General features: G+C 56.4%; 2 protein-coding genes across 6 annotated transcripts in view; both read left to right on the top strand.

The window, feature by feature from the left end:
* The window catches only part of EPB41 (erythrocyte membrane protein band 4.1), a 777,038-nt gene that overhangs the window by 224,887 nt on the left and 536,259 nt on the right, over window positions 1-15,892 (top strand). The window lies entirely within an intron of this gene.
* The window catches only part of PTPRU (protein tyrosine phosphatase receptor type U), a 58,958-nt gene that overhangs the window by 24,022 nt on the left and 19,044 nt on the right, over window positions 1-15,892 (top strand). For 2 of the 4 annotated variants that reach the window (XM_050326118.1, XM_050326115.1), the window contains exons 8-17: window positions 293-601; window positions 4,172-4,281; window positions 4,568-4,769; window positions 5,637-5,739; window positions 6,131-6,404; window positions 8,016-8,052; window positions 8,521-8,659; window positions 10,637-10,666; window positions 11,986-12,143; window positions 14,854-15,044. In XM_050326118.1, coding sequence (XP_050182075.1) covers window positions 293-601; window positions 4,172-4,281; window positions 4,568-4,769; window positions 5,637-5,739; window positions 6,131-6,404; window positions 8,016-8,052; window positions 8,521-8,659; window positions 10,637-10,666; window positions 11,986-12,143; window positions 14,854-15,044 — 1,553 coding nt within the window. The remainder of the gene's footprint in view (window positions 1-292; window positions 602-4,171; window positions 4,282-4,567; window positions 4,770-5,636; window positions 5,740-6,130; window positions 6,405-8,015; window positions 8,053-8,520; window positions 8,660-10,636; window positions 10,667-11,985; window positions 12,144-14,853; window positions 15,045-15,892) is intronic. The other 2 variants (XM_050326120.1, XM_050326119.1) reach the window with 1 other exon arrangement.

The raw sequence follows: 15,892 nt of genomic DNA, 5'->3' as shown, positions 1-15,892 counted from the left end.
TCCCGGTGCCCACCAGAATAGTGGGGCTGGTGCCTGACCTCACCTCCTCATGGGAAGGATGAGCCTGTGGGGGCTGCTGTCCCTGCAGTGTTGGTGGCCGTGAGACCCAGTGATCTCCCCAGTCCTGTCTGCAGGGCAGCAGCATCCTGTGCTGGGGCTGGTCCCAGTTTTGGGGTCAGGGTTGCTCTCTGCACTCCCCCCTGCGCTGTAAAAGCATTTTCCCTGACAATACACACAAATCCGTGAGATGTTTTTCCTCCTCCCTCATCTCCCCCCGTCTCTTCCCGCACAGAGCCCATGAGGGCCCCCAAAGGCCTGGCTTTCTCCGAGATCCAGTCCAGGCAGCTGACACTGCAGTGGGAGCCCCTGGGCTACAACCTGACCCGCTGCCACACCTACACCGTCTCGCTCTGCTACCGCTACTTCGTGGGCTCCGGCCACAACCAGACCTTCCAGGAGTGCGTGAAGATGGAGCGGAACGCCAACCGCTACACCATCAAAAACCTGCTGCCCTACAAGAACATCCACGTCAAGCTCATCCTCTCCAACCCCGAGGGCCGCAAGGAGGGCAAGGAGGTGGTTTTCCAGACGGATGAGGACGGTGAGTCCGCTCAGGGAGGTGCAAAAACAATGGGACTCTGTGGCTGTTGAAGTGTCGGTGTGTTTCTTGTGGTGGCCATCCACGCCTCTCAGCCCACGGTGGGAATATCTCCTGTGGCATCGCTCTTACAGGGAAGTAGAAAGGCTGTTGCAGCCTCAGGGCTGTGCAAGGGGAGGGGAGAGGGAGGGGCAGTGATGGTGGTTGGGGAAGGGAAATGCTTGGGGGCTGGGTGGGGGTGTCAGTGCAGACACACTGCCCTCCTCCCTGGAGTGGAGTTTTACCCATGCCCGGTCTGGTGGAGGGTGTGAGAGTTAGCTGATGCCCAGCTCCTCCCAGCACACGCCTCCTCACTCATCCCTTATTGGGAACCAAAGCCTGGCAGTGATAATAACAGCAATTAAAACAATTAATGCTCTGTACGTAGGTAACATCTTTTGTCTGCTTGGTTGCCGACAGATCTGGCACTGCTGAATTCCTGGGAGAGAGCTGTTAACCAGGGCAGGAGCAGCTTTGCTCGGCTCCCCCAGTGCTCTTCCCCAGTTCAGTTTGCCCTGGAGCAGGTTCAGGTTGTGCAGATGAGCTCTGTGATGATCAAGGCCCCGTTTTTTGGCACAGCATTGCTCCTGAACAGCTGAGCTGTTGTTTTCCCTCTGTTCTGGCTGTGCCCTGGGGTTGGGTCCCCACTGCAGGCACCTGAGTGGGGTGACGTCCTCACTGGAGGTTCCAGCATTGCTGCTTTGTTTTGGAATCCTCTCTGAGGCTGTCCTGGAGCTGGGGCCACTGGACAGGTCTCCCAGGTCTGGCCTTACCTGCACTGTGTCCCTCCATCAGCAGAGTGTTCAGGTCACCTGGGGCTCTGGAGACCAGTGGATATGGCAGGAGGTGCAGCACAGGGCTGGCTCTGTGTGTGGTGCCACCCATCAGTGACAGGTGACATCCAGGGCTGGCCTCTCCCACTGGTGACTCGTTCTGCTCGTCACATCCTCTTCGCTGCCCCACAGGGACCTCCCCCTTGTGCTGTGATGACCCTTCAAGGGCAGCTGGGCAGAGCTGCCTCCCTTATGGCTGGTCCTGCACTGGTGGGGCCAGGGGGTCTCATCCTGCTCTTTGGGGCTTGTGTGGGTGCAAGGAGCTGCTGCACCCCTGGGTGGGTGCTGAGTGTGTCCGGAGCATCCCCGGCTCTCGTGGAGTCACGTGTTGAACAAACCCAGAATTAATCTCCAAAGCACTTTGTAGCATCAAGAATCAACAATTAAGGTGGAAGAACTGGATAACTGCAAAGGATCCAGCTGGCTCCAGACCCCCTGAGGACCCCTGAGGAGAAACCTTCCATGGAATTCCCCTGCATGGGACTCTCCGTGATCTGGGCCCCGCCAATGCGTGTGTGATGCTCATCCCTCCTGTTTCCCAGGCTTGGAAAGCAAAACCTCCAGAGCTGGAGTGGGCTGAAGCATCTGAAGAAACCTGAAGTGTCTCCAAGTCCTGTTTTCGTCTCCAAAGCCTAAATCCAGCACCTTCCTCTGCACACCAGCACTTCCCATTTCCCGAGGTCACCCAGCTCCTCCCTCCCGACGCTTCATTTTCCAGCTATAATTGCTCCAGCTGTTCTCACTGGGCTGTGACTGCTCCAGCTGTTTTCTGATGGAATATTAATACAGGAGCTCCAGATGTCTTTTTGCTGTACTGTAATCACTCCAGCTGCTTTTCCTTGGGCCTCGATTAACTGGGGCTGGTGGCTTCCCCCTTGGATTGAACCTGGGGCCGTGTGTCACTTCGGCCTCCTTGAGATGGATCCATGGATATCCACCTATGGATATAATGCACTCCTTCCACCTGGGCTTGGCACAGCATCTCCCTGCCTGCCTGGCAGGAGGAGGAGGATTTTGGCTCCCAGGACTGGGTGATGAGGAGCCACCCGTGCAATTAAGCCAAGGTGCTCGAAGGCTCATTAATCACAGGACCCTTAATTGGGGTTTATTTTGGCACGAGGACAGTTTTGGTGGCAGCATCTGCCGGTGCAGAGCTGGGGCTGGTCTTGGTGGGCTGCAAAGATGCACGTGCACACATCCCAAGCGGTGAACCCTGGTTTTTGGGCTGGAAGATGCATTTCTGGGGCGTTCATAGCCGAGCCAAACCAAGGGTGTTGTTCACAGCACCCTCTTGGAGCCTGGGCAGAGTGGTGCTGGTGCCTGGGCAGGGCACAGGGAGGGATCTGCTGGATCCATCGGTTTTCCAGCTGGTGTTTCAGTGCTCCATATGGATGCAGGTGACCCAAAGCTGGAGATTTTGTTCTGTGTGAATGAAATGATGAGAGTCAACCCCAGGTGCCCGTGGAAATGCCACTGCAGCGTGTTGGTGCTGCGAGGAGCCAGTTCTGTCCCTTGCAGTGCGTGCAAGCCCAAATAAATAGATATAAATCCATAAAAATATATATGTATGTGCATATATGGATGGCAGAGGGGTTTATGTGCATCTGGAAGCTGTTGTGTGCATCCTCTGCTGGTCTCAGCCTGGTGTGTAGGGAACATGTGATGCCTGTACCTATATACATAAATATATAGGCTGTATATGTTATAATATTAAGATAATATATATAAATTGTACTCTAGACAGTAATTTAATGATGATACAATGTATAACAATAGAAAATAAGATGTAACTGCATATATAATACAGGTCATACATAATACATAATGACAGAAAATATTACATAATTATATATATAGCATAGGTTATAATATATATATATAAAAAAAAATACAGGTACACACATTCCTGCCCCAAAGGCTTCTGTAATTTTCCCAGGATTTAATAAGAGCCTGTGTACACGTGTAGGACACAGTGCCTCTGATTAAATTAACTTGTAAATCAAGTGGAAACGCCGTGTTTGCACGGTGGGAAGCGCGGGAGGAGATCCCTCCCTTCCCTCTCTCCTGGCCCTGTAATTAGGTCTGAACAAAAGCTGTGGGGAGAAAGAAAAAAGCCAAGCAGAGGGGCAGAGCTGCTGTCCCTGTGCAAGGAGAGGGGGGTTGTTTGGAGAGCGGGCTGTTGCCTCTCCGTGGAGAAATCCATGATAAAGGAGCGGATATTGATCCCGGTGCTGCTGATCGCCATTGGTGATTGCAGTTATTATTGTGGTGGTGTTAATTAGAGGGGAGGGCCTGGACATGTCTGTCTGCAGGTGAGGATGTTGCTGCTCGCTGGCAGTGTCTCCCCAGGGTGCTGGTGGCTCCTGAGGCGGGGGGATTTCAGCTGTGGGGGAAAAGGGGATTGATTTATTTTGAGCTTGGGCAGGTTGTGCCGGTGACGGCGGGTGGGAATCGCTGCTGGAAATGGTACCTGTGGGATTTGTGCCGTGGGGTGGGGACGTCCCCCTCCCGTGGCAAAGTGTCACCAGCAGGCCCAGGAGCATCACTGCCTTGGGGAGCATCTCCCTGGGGAGCACACGTTGGAGCTGGGTGACACGGCAAAGGGGATGTGGTGGCTCAGTCACAAGGGGTTTCCTGGAGGATTTTTGCCTTCCAAACTGGTTTCCTGCTGCATCCAAGCACGTCCCCTTTCCTTCCCCAGTGCCTGGGGGCATCGCCTCAGAGTCCCTCACCTTCACCCCGCTGGAGGACATGATATTTCTGAAGTGGGAGGAACCGGTGGAGCCCAACGGCCTCATCACACAGTACGAGGTACATCCCGGAGGGCTGTGGCTCCCAGAGTGGGGACAGAGGGACATGGGAAAATCCTGCTGGAGGGATGCAGTGGAGGGGATTTGGGACAACTGCTGCTGTTGCTCATGGGGATTAAAGGCAACTGCAGCGCTGCTGCTGCCCCCAGGCCCTTCGTTTGGCTTTTCCAGCGAACCTCTGCTTTTGATTTACCCCAAAAAAACATCGGAATTGATCCCTTTTCCCCGGATCCGGGCTCTCCCCCCTCTCCCACGGCCACGGGTGACGCTCTGCCCTGTCCCTGCAGATCAGCTACCAGAGCATCGAGTCGTCCGACCCGGCTGTCAACGTGCCCGGCCCGCGCCGCACCGTGTCCAAACTGCGCAACGAGACCTACCACGTCTTCTCCAACCTCCACCCCGGCACCACCTACCTCTTCTCGGTCCGGGCCCGCACCGGGAAGGGCTTTGGCCAGACGGCGCTCACCGAGATCACCACCAACATCTCCGGTAGGTTCCTCTGGCTCCGCGCCACGGCCTCTCCTCCACTCCGATATCCTGCATCACTCCCGTGGTTTTGGAGGCTGGAAGGTTTTTGGTGACTGGAGGCTGCTGTGGATGGGATGCTCTCGGGGGTGGTAGCTGTGCTGTGAGCCCCACAGCACAGCTGGTGAGTCCCTGGCTGGGGAGTGCAGCCAGCCCAGTGCTGGTGCCTGGTGCTGTCTGAACCCTCAGTGTACAAGCCAGGGATTAATTGGGCTTCGTTAATGAGCCGTGCAGTGCTTGAGGCTCTTTGCTCGTGTCCATGGTGTCACTGTTAACTGCAGCAAACGGGCTCAGATGAGCCCAAATGGGGGCACTGAAACTGCAAAGCAGCTCAAGCTGGACCACAGCGGCTGCCAGTGATGGTTTGGGAGCCACAGGGCTATGCTAGGCATAAGGGGGTCCCCCACCTTGGTCTGGGCTGGCTTGGGTGTGTTTCTACCCCAGGGGTAAAGGTCACACTTCGATTCCAGTGATTCCAAGTGCCAGTGGTTCTGTCTGGTGCCATCCCTGGGCACATCTTTAAGCCCCAGAGCATTTGGGTCCTGCCAAGGTTGGATCCTGCTCCTGTCTCCTCCCCTCTGCCAGACCAGCCTTGTTAACCCCCCTCAGTGCACACCCAGGGGTCCTCTCCCAACCCTGACACTTGTTCAAGACCTTGGAGGGTTTCCTTTAATTGCAATAACTCACATTACACCATTCGGTGATGCCTTGCCCTGGGCTATGCTGCTCGTGCCTCAGTGTCCCCCCCTGAGCTGGGGGCAGCCCTGGGTGCATCCCTGGGGGCCAGGACTCATCCCTGGGGGCCTGGACTCATCCCTGCTCCCTTTGCAGCTCCCACCTTCGACTATGGGGACATGCCATCGCCGCTGAGCGAGTCGGAGAGCACCATCACGGTGCTGCTGCGGCCGGCGCAGGGCAGGGGGGCTCCCATCAGGTAGGTCGGGGCTGCAGGAGGGTGAGACCCCCACAGATGGGGTGGGAGCTCCAAGGGAAAGGGCAGGACCATGTTTTTCCCAAAGCTATTTTTGGGTATCGGTCTCTTCTCCCAGCAGCAGGACAAGAGGGCGTGGTCTTAACCTGCTCCAGGGGAGGTTTAGGTTGGGCATTGGGAAGAAGTTCTTTACAGAGAGAGTGATCAGACATTGGAAGGGGCTGCCCAGGGTGGACTCACCATCCCTAGAGTAACTGGACGTGTCACTCAGTGCCACAGTCTGGGTGACAAGGTGGGGCTGGGTGACAGGTTGGACACAAAGATCCCAGAGGTCTTTTCCAACCTGGCTGATTCTGTGATTCCGTGACTCTAACCCATGCCTGGCCCTCGGCAGCACCTACCAGGTGATAGTGGAGGAGGACCGTCCCAAGAAGCTGAAGCGGGAGCTGGGGGGCCAGGAGTGCTTCCCAGTGCCCCTCACCTTCGACGACGCCGTGTCCCGGGGCTCCGTGCACTACTTCGGGGCAGAGCTGCCCGCCAGCAGCCTCACCGAGGCCAAACCCTTCACTGTGGGGGACAACCAGACCTACAGCGGCTACTGGAACCCCCCCCTGGAGCCCAAGAAGGCCTATCTCATCTACTTCCAAGCCATGAGCAACCTCAAAGGGGTGAGTGGTGGGACCCTGCTCTGGCTGGTGGGTTGGACCAAGCAGAAGGCAGGTTGGGGTTTGGGGGGGGTCAGGAAAAACGGGACTTGTTTGAGATCCCCCTTGGGCCACCCTCTGGGCTCAGGGGGGCTGGAGCACGTGGCACACTGGGGTGGGTGTCCCATTCCTCCCAGCACCCCTGGGCTGTGCCCCCCACCCTGGTGCTGACACTGGAGAGGGAGGAGTCCAACCTCCCCCACCCACTGCAGTACCAGCCACGACTCCAACCAGCACCAGTGCAGGGGACACCCCATTCCTGGGCTCATCCTGCCGTGGAGAAGGACCATTTGGACAGGAGGAGCTGTGTGTGCATTGCCGGGCCCCACTGCTGACAGGACGGCGAGTCCCAGCTCCAGAGAACTCCTGGGAGCTCCCAGGCTGCCTTTCCCTGCCTTCTGCTGCCTGTTCCCTCTGTGAAGGTGTAACAGCCCTGCTCTGACAGCACCCCCACATCCCTGGGCTGATTCCTCCAAGCCATTGATGGGACCACCAGGACCCTTCTGGGCATCCCCTGCTCCAGCACCTCCCGTCCCACCCAGGGGAGGAGGAAAGCAAAGCAGCAGAACCACGGCTCATCCTCATCCTGCAGGGCTCCATCTTGCTGGAAGGGTGCTGGTTATTGAATCCTTTCCTCGGCTCCAGGGTCGTTCACACCTCGCTGGGTTGTAATTAGAGCCGAGATGGACCGGTGGGATCTCGGCTCTGGCTCTCTCAGGCACCACTGGATAATAACTGGTAGCTGATGCTGTTTTATAGCCTTCCTGCTGGGAGGCAATGGATTTGTCCTGGCTGCTGTCAGACGTTGCAAAAAGGCTGGATCCTGGCTGGGGTTGTTCATGGGTTTTGTGCCAGATGAAGCAAGGAACGGGAGAAGGAGAAGCTGGTAACCCCAGGGAGAGTGGGGCCAGAGCTGGTAACCCCAGCCCTGGACCTGCAGCATGGGCAGGTCTCAGTCCAAGGCTGGATGGAGCAGCATTGCCAGCAGTGGTGTCCTGAGGGGTCGGAGGATGCTCGGAGAAGAAGGCAATCCTGCCAAGATGGTGCTTTTTCGTTTTGCAGCAGCAGTTGGATGCATGGAAAGATGGAATATTTCAGCTGAAGCCATCCCTACATGGCAGATATTAAACTGTTGGAGACCTGAGCTGGAACCTCATGGCAAACTTGTCAGCACACCCAGGGCACTGGGACTGGGGCTGAGAACTCTGATGGAAAAACACAAACAAACCAAGAAGCTCTGGATGACGACCTGGGAATGTTTTAGCTGTAGTTGGTGACCTGCAGCTTAACTGGATCCCTCTGATGGCCTTGAGCTTTGCAATCCCTCTGTGCCAGGAGCAGTGGCCTTGGCTAAACCTGGGAATGCTGGGGGCAGCTCACTCAGCAGCATCTCTTGGGATGTGGGTCCCTGGGAGCTCCTTGGGTGCTGCAGCACCAATCACCAGCAAACTCCCTCGATTTTTGGGGGGGTCAGAGCACCAATGGACCAGCCTTGCATCCACCCAGGCTCGCTGGGAGCGGGGAGCGGAGCTGCTGGGATCATCCAGCACTGATCCTCCTTTTTTACCTCCGTAGGAGACCCGGCTGAACTGTGTCCGGATCGCCCGCAAAGGTGAGCCCACCCTTTCCCAGCCAGGGGATCCCACCCAGGCTGTGGCTCCAACCCTGGTGGCTGGGGCTGTGCTGGTGGGTGTCAGGATCAGTGCTGGTGGTGATTGGGCTGGGTGTGATGGTTTTATTCTTTCCCACTTCCTTTGGTGCCTGGGGTTTTTCCCCTTGGTTGAGTTTTCCCTCTTGATGCCGTTATAATGGTTGGGGGTGGAGCTGGTGGGGCTGGATGCTGAATCAGGGGATGGATGATCTTATAGGGGCTGTGACAAGAGGTGGCACAAAGGGACTTGTCTCACCCCACTGGAACTGAGAGAGGGCCTTGCCCGTGGTCATGGTGTGGCACTGCAGAGCCCTGTAATGCCTTGGTGGAACAACAGAGCAACGAGCACCCCGTGGGACAAATCCCAGTGTTTCCATGTGTGATGTTGCTGAGCAATGACCCCTCCTGCCTGTCCTTGTCCCCTGGCAGCTGCCTGCAAAGAGAGCAAGCGTCCCCTGGAGGTGTCCCAGCACTCGGAGGAGATGGGCCTGATCCTGGGGATCTGTGCCGGGGGGCTCATCGTGCTGATCATCCTGCTGGGAGCCATCATCGTGGCCATCCGGAAGGGGTAAGGAGACCCAGTGTTGGGGCTGGTGCTTCATCTGTCCCTTCCCTTCCCAGCTCAGCCCTTCTCCACAGCCCCAGCACTGACTGGGAGTTACTGGTGGTGATTGTGCTGTGCTGGGCAGACTCCAGACCCTCCCTCGGGCTGTGTGTCCGTGTGCTTGTGCATCCCCCCAGGCACTGTGCCCTGCCTGCTCTGTGCCATCTCAGGAGGAGCAAAGTCCCAGGGATGGCCCTTCCTCCTCAGGGCTCTAGAGCTTTCTTCCACTGTCCCTCTCCTGTGTATTTTTTCAGACTTTTGCCTCTTTTTGCTTCTGTTTCTTGGCTTTGTGCTGCTCTGATGATTCTGTGTAGATAGAAATGCTCCTGGCCCGTGTCCAGGCCCTGGGCCAGTGCTGAGCCAGGCTGTCCCCATCCCACCAGCTCTCCCCCTGCTCACAGCAGCCAGGGGACCCCAGGGTCTGCAGCCCTGAACCCCCCAGCCCAAAATGACAAAAATCAGCTTCATCTGCACTGAGATGTCTCTGGGCTTCCTTGTTGCCTTGGCCAGCCCAGGGCTGGATCCATCCACGGGAGTGTTGTTGGCTGAGGTCTGGAGGGTCTGGCTGTGCTGGTGTCTCCCTCAGGGTTTGGTCTGGGGCCAATCCAATGCTGGAACCCCTCTGGGGTCGAGCAGGGGGCTGCCCACCCTGGGGTGTGGGTGCTCGGAGCAGTCACCTTGGCTTGTTTTAATGGGGAAGCACTGAGCTTCCAGTGAAATGTGGACAATCCCTTACTGAGATCTCCAGCTGGCTCGAAATGAGTCATTAAAATTTGGGTATGCACTGGAGGGGAGGTTTTCCCCGGGCCGATGATCCTTGGGGACCCCCAAACTGCTCTGCCACCCCCATGGGAATCCCCCCACTCCCCAGCTCTCTGGAAAGCTGAGCACATCCAGCGTGGATGTGGCCACGGTGGCGGGGGAAGCTCCAGAGGGGTGGGAGGGAGGAGGGCGAGGGCTTTCCGGGACACTCATCCCTGGGAGCGCTGCTTTTTGCTCGGCTGCAGCGCCCTGGAAAGCGGCTCCTTCCGTGCAGGGCCGGAGCCCGGGGGGCTCTCAAAGCCAGGGAGAAAGGACAGCAATTAAACACAGGGCTCGGGATGCTGGAGCAAAGTACGTGAACAGCCAGGGGGGAGAGAAAACCAGCAGGGCACAACCTCGGCCCGGGGAAGCCTGCAGAGCTCTCGTGCACCCGGGAAGGATCCTCGCAGATTTACGGCACTGGAAGAGCGGGGACATGGCACCTGTGCAGGGCTGGCTTGTGGCTCCATCAGATCTATCCCTGGTGGAACAAATGCTGATGATTTTTTGGGGATTGATGCTGTGGGTGGGAAGCCACGAGTGTGGCTGCTGAGGAGGAGGAGGAGGAGGAGCAGCTCTGCTTCAGCATCCCGGGGTGAACCTGTTGAAGGACAAACCAGAGCCACAAATCAGACCTGATGCCAACAGCCCTGAGTTTGGGGCTGTGGGGAAGCTGGGATGAGCTCATAAATCTCCTGCAGAGTGTTTTGCCGTTGGAGAAACACTGATGTGGTGGAATGGGAATGCAGCTCTGGAACAGACTCATCCCTAGGAAAAAGCACACTGGAAATGTGATGTCCTGACCCCATCTATCCCACTGGGCCCCTGACCAGCTCCCTGAGGGAAATCCCTACATTTTAGACACGTTTGCTGTTCACTCTTAAAAATTATGGAATAACCCCTTGGACAAGGGCACTGTGGGCACCCCACCTCTAGTGTGGTCCCCCTGAGAGCCGGTGCTTGTGCTCTGCTGTGGGATGTTAGCTCCTGGAATAAATAACCTGTGGATGCCAAAGGGGACCTTTATGGTGCATTTAATTTTCTGGCAGCCCTGTAACCCCCCCCTTCCTTCCCTTCTCTGTGCTGGAGAAAAGCTGCTTATGCAATTTCTGCTGCTCTCTTTGTTTGCACGCTTGCCAGGAGGAACTACTATTCTTATTCCTATTACCCGTAAGTAATTGTCGTTCTCTTTCCCCTTTCCCTTCCTCGGGGCTGCCCCCCCTCACCTCACTGCTCCAACCAGTCCTCAGCTCTGCCCAGTACATTTTAAGGGGCTCTTTGGTTTAGGAAGATAATGCTGCTGAGCTTGTTAGAGGGAGAAGGCAACGTAAAGGGGGAAGGGTCAGCGACTCCGCGTTGGATTCTGGATTTTGGCAGCGTCTTGCGGTGTCTCAGCCCCACTGAGATGTGGGCTCAGGTCTCCTGCTCATCCCTCCCCTGGTTTAAGCCCTGCTCTGGCTTCTTCAGAGCCTGATGCTGCCTCTCAAAAACATTCATTCAGGTGGTTATTTTTGCCTAAATGTCTTGAATTTGGGCTGTGAGGTTCTGTTCCTTTCCCAGAATCTTTGTTAACGGGATGCCCTGGGGGAAAAACCTCTCTGGTGGGGGCTGAGCACTTGTGTAGTCAGGGGGTCCCAGCCCATCCCTTGGGATGGATTTGGCCCCCACCCAGCATGGTTTTAGGATCACAGAATGGTTTGGGTTGGAAGGGAACTTAAAGATCGTCTAATTCTATCCCCCTGCCATGGGCAGGGACAGCTTCCACTAGCCCAGGTCGCTCCAACTCTGTCCAACCTGGCCTTGGACACTTCCAAGGGATGGGGCAGCCACAGCTTCTCTGGGCAACCTGTGCCAGGGCCTCCCCACCCTGACAGGGAAGAATTTATCCCTAACCACTGATCTAAATCTCTCCTCTTTTACTTTAAAACTGTTCCTCTTGTCCTATCACTATTTGCTTGTGTAGGAAGTCGCTCTCCCCCTACTTTTTAAAAGCCCCTTTAGGTACTGGAAGGGGTTCTCAGGTCTCTGTGGAGCCTTCTCTTCTCCAGCTGAATACCCCCAGCTCTCCCAGCCTGGCTCCAGAGCAGAGGGGCTCCCCTCTGGGAGCATTTTTGGGGTCCATGCCTTCCTTGCACTTCCCTGTGCAGCACAATGATGCCCATGTTGCATGGTTTATGTTGCAGGGAGGTGCTCTGGGGCAGTGGGTGGGTCAAGCCTGGAGAAATGGGGCTGGGGAGAGCTGGGGCAGATCCTTGTGATGCCAAATGGCTGGAGAGAGCCTTTGCTTGCACGTGGAGCATTCCTGGCTGTCCCAGGGGAGGGGACAGGACAGGAAGTCAAGGATGAGCAGCTGGCAAGGGATGATCCACGTGGGGACAGCACAAAACCAATGCACTGTGACCACTGGTGGAAATACCCCATCCTGATGCCTGGGATGCTACTGCACCTTTGGGTGAGCCCTGCTTATTTCTGCTTCCTCCCCACTGCAGGAAACCTGTGAACATGACCAAAGCAACCATTAACTACCGGCACGAGAAGACCCACATGATGAGCGCCATCGACAGGAGCTTCACCGACCAGAGCACCCTGCAGGAGGACGAGCGCCTGGGGCTGTCCTTCATGGACACCCACAACTACGGAAACAGAGGTAAGGATGGGGCTCCTGGCATCCCACTGCTGCCATCCCACAGCTACAGCAACCAGAGTAAAGGCTGGGAACCCCAGTATTCCCCTTCTCCCACCCCACAGCTGTGGCAACCACGGTAAGGATGGGGAATCCCAGCGTGCCACTGCTCCCATCCAGCCACAGCAAGGATGCCCAATAATCCCTGAATATCCCAGAAACAGCCTGCCAGAGCTCAAGGAGCGTTTGGACAACGCTCTCAGGCATGGGGTGGGATTGTTGGGGTGTCCTGTGCGAGGGCAGGACTTGGACTCAGTGATCCTCGTGGGTCTCGTCCACCTCAGGAGATCCTGTGATTCTCTGAATGTTTATCCCAGGCTCAGTAAGGAGGTGCTACATCTATTTTAGCCTGATGTGTGTGGCACATTGCAGGCTTTTCCCTGCCCTGGGTAACTCTCCAAGGGCACTGATCTCATCGGTGCCTGTGGTCGCTTCTGTCGTCATCCAGGCTGCGCTGAAGGGACGACGCTCGTGGGCGGCTCGAGCTGGGTCTGTTCATCTGAGATCTGAGCTTGTGGCTGGGCAGCCTGAGGCCGTCTGTGGGCTCAGAATCTGCCTGCAGCCCCCCCCTTGGAGCTGAGTGAACCCCAGCTCTTCACTCACTCAGGGCCTGGAAGCTTTACACCAGCTTCACACCCAGCCCTGGGCTCCCAAGGGTTACCCAGCCCCCGTGTTCACATCCGAGGGAGACCGATAACTTCCCACCCACTGGAGGATGCGTCTCCACGCTGACTTAGTTGTAAAATAACTCGTTGGATGCCCCAGTTCCAACCATATGCTAATAACATCTGTTACAGCAACTCCAAGATGCCGCTTCCACGCGGCTCTTCTGCACCGGCTGCGGGATTAATGTGATTCCCGGCGTTGTCTCACGGATAATAGAGGCCCAGAGGGCAAACTTTGCTTCTTAATACATAGAACTAGGTGTATTTTTTTTCTTTTTTTGTTGGTTGCTGTCCTTGAAATGCTCAAAGGCTGGTGGGGCTCTGTGTGGGCTGAGCTGGGGAGGTCGGGCTGGCTGCCGTGGCTGGGGACAGCCCCCAGTGGCTGTAAATATGGTTAATTAGGTAAATGAATGGGCTGCTCTGGTTGGTGGCTGTTCCCCACCAGGCCTCAGTTTCTGTGTGTTGAAAGGAAAATCACTAATCCTCCTGGAAACCTGGGTGGTTCCTTGCAAATGCCAGCAGTTAATTTCCCATTAATCCCAGTGGCCGGGTCATGGGGCACTCCTGTGTTGTCCTGTTGGTTCAGCCTGGGAGTGAGATCAAATCTCTGGTGCATCCAGCTCTGGGGGTGCTGAGGACAGGAAGGACATGGAGCTGCTGGAAGGTATCCAGAGGAGGCCACGGAGCTGCTCCCAGGGCTGGAGCCCCTCTGCTCTGGAGCCAGGCTGGGAGAGCTGGGGGTGTTCAGCTGGAGAAGAGAAGACTCCAGGGAATGCTGAGAGTCCCTTCCAGGGCCTAAAGAGGGAGAGTGACTTTTTATATGGGCAGATGGCGATAGGACAAGGAGAAATGGTTTTAAACTCAAAGAGGAGACATTTAGATTTAGGAAAGAATTGTTCCCTGGGAGGGTGGGGACACCCTGGCACAGGTTGCCCAGAGAAGCTGTGGCTTCCCCACCCCTGGAAGTGTCCAAGGCCAGGCTGGAGCAACCTGGGCGAGTGGAAGGCATCCCTGCCCAGGGCAGGGGGTGGAACTGGATGAATTTTAAGGTCCCTTCCAGCCCAAACCATTCCATGGGTCCCTGCTTGCCCATCCCCTGACAGCAGTGCAGAGCATCAGGTTCTGTGCAAACCCAGGCGTTGGGATCTGATGTGGGAACCTTCCCTTAACAAATGCAGGTGGGATCTTAGTCTGGCTCTGCTGGTAATTACACAGCAAAGGCACAAACCAGGTAAATACTGCATTAAACTCCCCCATTAAGCAGCAGCCAGCTCCATTTGTGGCAGCAGGAGGAACACGGTGCTGCTCTCTAGCAGCGAGGAAAATGAACTGTTAAGCTGAGCTGGCGACTTTGGCAAGGTGATATTTCAACTCAGGAATATTGTGTGAATATTTGGGCACGGAGTTCTTGCCTGTCTGCACTGCAGTTAATTGAAAATAAGGTTATTAACCCCCCTTAAGGTCTTGCCTGCTGATTTCTGATAGATCTGCTGGGGTCCTAAAAAGGCTGTGATGGGCATTTTTAGCCTTGTGGTGTAGGAAGAGCTGCAGACAGCACGAGGAACTAATTCTTTGGTTTACTTTGCTTTTCCCATTAAACCCACGAGTTTTCTCACACTTACCCTTCCAATTCTCTCCCTCATCCCAGGAATGGGGGGGAGGGAGTGGCTGGTGGGGCTTGGCTGCCCCTTGGGGTTCATCCCCAGCAGTTTGGTTCAGTCCAGCCTGCAAGTCCGTAATTCAAAGCAACCAAACTTCACAAACCGCTTGCAAGCCACACTGAGCAAAAACTGTTCCGAAGAGAGCCCTTCATGTGACACTCAGATCCATCTTCCACATACAGCACAGAGCCAGGGTGAGGTGCAATCCGTGGAGATGGGAGGGTGGGAGCTCCAGCACCTCCCAGGGTGTTTCCCTCCTCCCTCCGCCAGCGCCGCGAGGAGGTGACGGGGAAGCCGCCCCAGGTTTTGCCCCAGCTGATGGGCTGTGATTTTTAATTTTCCTTGCAGGTGACCAGCGCAGCAGTGTGGTCAACGAGTCCAGCAGCCTCCTGGGGGGCTCCCCTCGGCGCCAGTGTGGCCGCAAGGGCTCCCCGTACCACACGGGGCAGCTCCACCCGGCCGTGCGCGTGGCCGACCTCCTGCAGCACATCAACCAGATGAAAACGGCCGAGGGCTACGGCTTCAAGCAGGAGTACGAGGTGAGGGCACCTCCTGCAGCTGTCCCAGGAGGCCCAGCCCCTCACTGTGGGGTTTTGTGGTTTCCAGCGTGGGGTGTTCCCCTGGTGAAGGTGAGGTCTCTGCTGGTGGTTGCACAGCAAGGGTGTGGAGCGGGTCAATGGTGCAGAAACTCCCCTGTGAAACAGCGGCAGGAGGATGGACAAGGTGGCACGGGTAGGATCTGTGTGCCAGGAGAAAGATGCTCCAGACCTGGAGCTCACAGCGGTCTGGGCTGGCACTGTCAGCACGTGGGGTGTCGCTGTGTCTGGATCCAGTCTCTGGTCCTGGCAGCTCTGGGTTTCATTGTCGGCTTGAACAGATCACTGAGATGAGCCAGACCAGCCCTGCCAGCCCTGTCTGCAGTGCGTCATCCCACCTCTCCTGCAAGGGCTGAGGATGCTTCCTTCCTCCTCCTTCCTCCTCTCTTTCCTCCTCCTTCCTCCTCTCTTTCCTCCTTCCTCCTCTCTTTCCTCCTCCTTCCTCCTCTCTTTCCTCCTCCTTCCTCTCCTCTTTCCTCCTCCTTCCTCTCCTCTTTCCTCCTCCTTCCTCTCTCTTTCCTCCTCCTCCCTCCTCTCTTTCCTCCTCCTTCCTCCTCTCTTTCCTCCTCCTTCCTCCTCTCTTTCCTCCTTCCTCTCCTCTTTCCTCCTCCTTCCTCCTCTCTTTCCTCCTCCTTCCTCCTCTCTTTCCTCCTCCTTCCTCTCCTCTTTCCTCCTCCTTCCTCTCTCTCCTTCCTCCTCCCTTTCCTCTCTCTCTTTCCTCCTCCTTCCTCTCCTCTTTCCTCCTCCTTCCTCTCCTCTTTCCCTTTTTTCTTCTTTCTCCCCCTTTCTTC

The sequence above is a fragment of the Myiozetetes cayanensis genome, unplaced genomic scaffold (assembly GCF_022539395.1).
Source record: "Myiozetetes cayanensis isolate MyiCay16 unplaced genomic scaffold, myiCay2020 scf31, whole genome shotgun sequence".
Classification (NCBI taxonomy): Eukaryota; Metazoa; Chordata; class Aves; order Passeriformes; family Tyrannidae; genus Myiozetetes; species Myiozetetes cayanensis.
The sequence above is the reverse complement of the archived record's forward strand: the minus strand, read 5'-3'. Positions and strand labels throughout refer to the sequence as shown.